The 4,065-nt window shown below is 39.1% G+C and overlaps 1 protein-coding gene across 1 annotated transcript; it reads left to right on the top strand.

The window, feature by feature from the left end:
- The first annotated feature begins 1,068 nt into the window (after positions 1-1,068).
- Positions 1,069-1,536, top strand: LOC133832587 (secreted RxLR effector protein 161-like). Its single transcript, XM_062262909.1, has one exon. The coding sequence runs from the start codon at positions 1,069-1,071 to the stop codon at positions 1,534-1,536; it is 468 nt and encodes a 155-aa protein (XP_062118893.1).
- Positions 1,537-4,065: the final 2,529 nt, after the last annotated feature.

Raw genomic sequence — 4,065 nt, 5'->3', positions numbered from 1 at the left:
GTAGCTAAGACACCATCAGAATTATGGACAAGTCGAAAACCTTGTCTGAGGCATGTGCTGGGGATGTACATCACATGTGCTAAAAGCTAAGACTGGGACATTGGAACCTAGATCTAAAGTATGCTTATTTGTTGGATACCCCAAAGGCACTAGAGAAGTTTACTTCTATAGTCCGACAAAAAATAAAATATTTGTATCGACAAATACTACTTTTCTGGAAGAAGACTTTATGAGGGACCTCAAACCTCGAAGTAAGGTTGTACTCGAGGAGTTACTTGGTGATAAAATCACACCACAACCAACTTTAGAAGTTGGAACATAACAGACCACAATACCAAACTACGATACTACAGTAGTTCGTCGTAGTGGGAGAGTTGTTCAACAACCGGTTCGTTACACTAGATTCGGAGACAATGTTGATGACCCGTTGACTTTTAGTCAAACGATGAATGATCCTAATAAGGAACAATGGCTTGAATTTATGAAATTCAAGATGGAATCGATGTACTCCACCTTGATGGAAATATCTTTATGGTACAACCAGAGGGTTTCATAGATCAAGGAAAAGAGCAAAAGGTTTGCAAACTGCAAAGGCCCATTCATGGACTTAAGCAAGCGTCCAGATCATGGAATATAATATTTTACTAGGCTGTTAAATCATATTTTTTTTATCAAAATGTTGATCAGCCTTGTGTATACAAGCAAATCGACAAGGACATAGTGTTCTTTCTAGTTTTATACAAAGATGAGATATTACTCATTGAGAATGATGTGAATAATTATCTAACATAAAAGTCTGGCTAGCCAACCAATTCCAAATGAATAATTTGGGAGAGGCAAGCTATTCTTGGGATACAATTAATTCGTGACTGCAAGAAGAAGTTGTTATCACAGTCTCAAGCATCTTATGTAGATAAAATACTTGTGATTTATACGATGCAAAACTCCAAGAAGAGAAACCTCCCATCTCATCAAGGTATTCACCTCTCCAAGAACCAATGTCCTAAGACACCCCAAGACAAAGAGTAAATGAGACCGATACCCTATGCCTCCACAGTATGAAGCTTAATGTATGCAATGTTACGAACCAGACATGAAATTTTCTACGCTGTGGGTATAGTCAGTGGGTATCGGTCAAATCAAGGATTCGATCACTCAATATTAGTCAAACACATTATGAAGTATCTTAGGATAACGAGGGACTATATGCTAGTATATTACGGAGAGAATTTGATTCCAATCAGTTATATAGATTCTGACTTCCAGTCCGACAAAGATTCTAGGAAATCTACGTCTGGATCTGATTTCACACTTCGGGGTGGAGCAATTATATGGAGGAGTATAAAGCAAGCTTGCATTGGTGACTCCACCATGGAAGCAGAATATGTTGTTGAAAGCGAAGCAACAAAGGAGGTTGTGTGGCTTAGGAAATTTTTGGGTGATCTAGAAATTGTTCCAAACATGAATAAACCAAATTTACTCTACTGTGACACCAGCGGAGCAGTTGCCAACTCAAGAAAAGAAGAGAAGCCATAAGAGAGTCAAGCATATGAATCAGTTAACAACCATGCTGACCCCTTTACAAAGATGCTGCCTGCTACAAGTTTTGATAGTCATTTCTCATATGCTTAAGGGCAAGTAGGAGATTGTTTGGATTTGTGCCCTTAAAGTGTATTTCTGTATGAACGATTACTGTTAATTGAATAAAGTTAATATTTTCCACTCATATTTGTATTTATTAATACATGCCATTTGTCATGAAGATCCAATATTGTTAAAGTGGTCTTGAATTAAGTATATGTATAATGATATATACATATACACTAGAGGATTTAATTCAAGATAATAATATAAAAATTTTCTGTAATCGCTAAATAAAATGGGAGCTTTATTTAATAAAGATCATGATTATGGTCTAACTTCTGTTTAAGACAGAAAATTTTATCTAGAATGTTAAGTGTAGAGACACAAAGATATAGAGGTACATTATACAATATACATTGTATTGGACCCGGACACGATGAAAGAGAGAACTTCTGATAATCTCAGTTAATATATAGTAGTTCAACATTCACCAATCGATGGTCATTTGAGACTTGATTTAACAACCCAAAATTGCTAATGATGCTTAAGGCCCTTGATTAGTGTGCTAGGGGGCATATTGGTATCTATGTGAATGGATGATTAAATGCATGACTATATGGCATGCATGACTAAATGAGTATATGGATATGATTAGATGCATGATTATGTGATAAGCATGCTTATATTATTATATGAATATATGAGATGCATGACTATGAGTATTAGTATGCATGTAGGCCCTAATTAGGTTATAAGGGTATAATTGTATTTTTGGCCCGTTGAGGGCATAAACATGATTATTTGTGATAAATTGTTGAGACCACATTATTATGTGGATATATTTGAGGTTTGAGACTCAAGGCGATCCTCATGAGCGATTTAGCAAAAAAGTCACAGTGGGGATTTATACCCGGCTCGGGGGAGCCTGGGGGTATTTTTGGAAATTTGGGAAATATATTGGAGACTTTTTGATACTGAGGAAAATAATTGGTGATTAGTTAGGTGTCGGGATGCAAGCGGTAATTATTAGGGACACTCGAGGAATTAGCGGGAATTGGGAGTAATGACTGAAATGCCCTTAGGATGATTTAATACTTAGGTTTATAAAGGGAGGGAAAAATAGTCATTTTGCTGGTTAAGAAGTGATAAGGATGTTTTCTGCCTTTATGCACTTAGTGAAAGTTGTAGAAAATAGTAAAAGCAGAAAGAAAGAAAGAAGAAAAATAGGGACTCTTTCTTCTCCATTCGGTTTGCTCTATTCCTCACTATTCCTTGTGAGTTTTGGAGCTGGAATCTTAGAGAAAGCTCAGGCTGGAACTTGGGGCTAGAGACCTTGGTGAAGCTAAAGGAGTTGACAGGGTTCTGTTGAGTTTTCTAAACTTTGCTAGAATGGATTTCTAAACTTGAATTTTGGATGGAACTTAAGGGAATTGATCTTTGGTAATTGAGGAGCTAAGGACTGGAAGGATACTAGAGGCAACCTAGGTTTGGGCTCTCCATAAAAGGTGAGGATTTATGGGTTTGGTCATCTTGAATTCCTAGGTAGTTGCTGGTTTTCATATGAGTTCTTGAATTATGAGTTCAATGCTTGTTTTCTTTGCTTGATGATGCATGTGGTTAGAATTGAGGTTGTTGGGTCATTTGGGGTGAGGTGTAGCGATTGGTAGGCTTGCTTTGAAGTATAGTTGAGGTTTGGAAGGGTTCCAGGGGTTTTGGTTGGAGGAAAAACAAGGAAGAACAACATGGTGTTGCAGGTCTGTGACTAGCGCTGTAGAGCTAGCCTTTGGGCACTACAGCGCTAGGCTCGGGTTCTTGGGGCATTTTGGCTCTGGTTGTAGTGCCATAGCGCCCACTTTAGGGCGCTGTCGCGCTACCCTGTTTCCAGAAAGGGATTTTTGGGTTATTTCTTAGGGTTTTTGCCCGGTGGCTCGGGGTTTGATTCCACCACTCCGTTTGGTGGAATTAGGGCTTCCCAAGGGCCCGGGATTGGTCCCGAGGCTAGGTTTTGGAATTGAAGTTTGGGCGATGATTCTAATTTGTGGCTGTGACTAGGTGTACGCTAGGGCTCGGACGAGATCGTGCTTGAAGATCAATTTTGCTAATCAAAGCTATCAGAATCTAAGGTAAGAAAACTGCACCCGGTTAGGTGGTTAAGTTGGGACAAAGTGTTCCCTATATTGGTATACATTACTGTATGATTGTGATATGTGATTGTACTGGGACTAAGAGTTCCCTTTATTAGTATATAATGTCATGAGGTGGTATTACACCACTGGGACATATGATAAAGGACCTAAGAGTGTCTGAATCAATATTTGCGCATAGGGCGTGACTCAGCCACTGGTAGTTGAGGACAGCTTATTAATCTTTGAGCTCGGTTAAGCTGGCCGGAGTCAGTGGGTATAACTCTGGGGGCGGCCTAATTGAGTCAAAGACAGTGGGTTAAACAGAGGGTGCGGCCTAAGGGTGCCGACCCTGAGT

This window comes from Humulus lupulus, chromosome 4 (genome assembly GCF_963169125.1).
Source record: "Humulus lupulus chromosome 4, drHumLupu1.1, whole genome shotgun sequence".
NCBI classification, from domain to species: Eukaryota; Viridiplantae; Streptophyta; class Magnoliopsida; order Rosales; family Cannabaceae; genus Humulus; species Humulus lupulus.
This window is presented reverse-complemented; position numbering and strand designations above follow the sequence as displayed.

Excerpts from the sequence above, each read along its gene's own strand:
- LOC133832587 (XM_062262909.1), top strand. The coding sequence starts at position 1,069 with ATGTATGCAATGTTACGAACCAGACATGAAATTTTCTACGCTGTGGGT.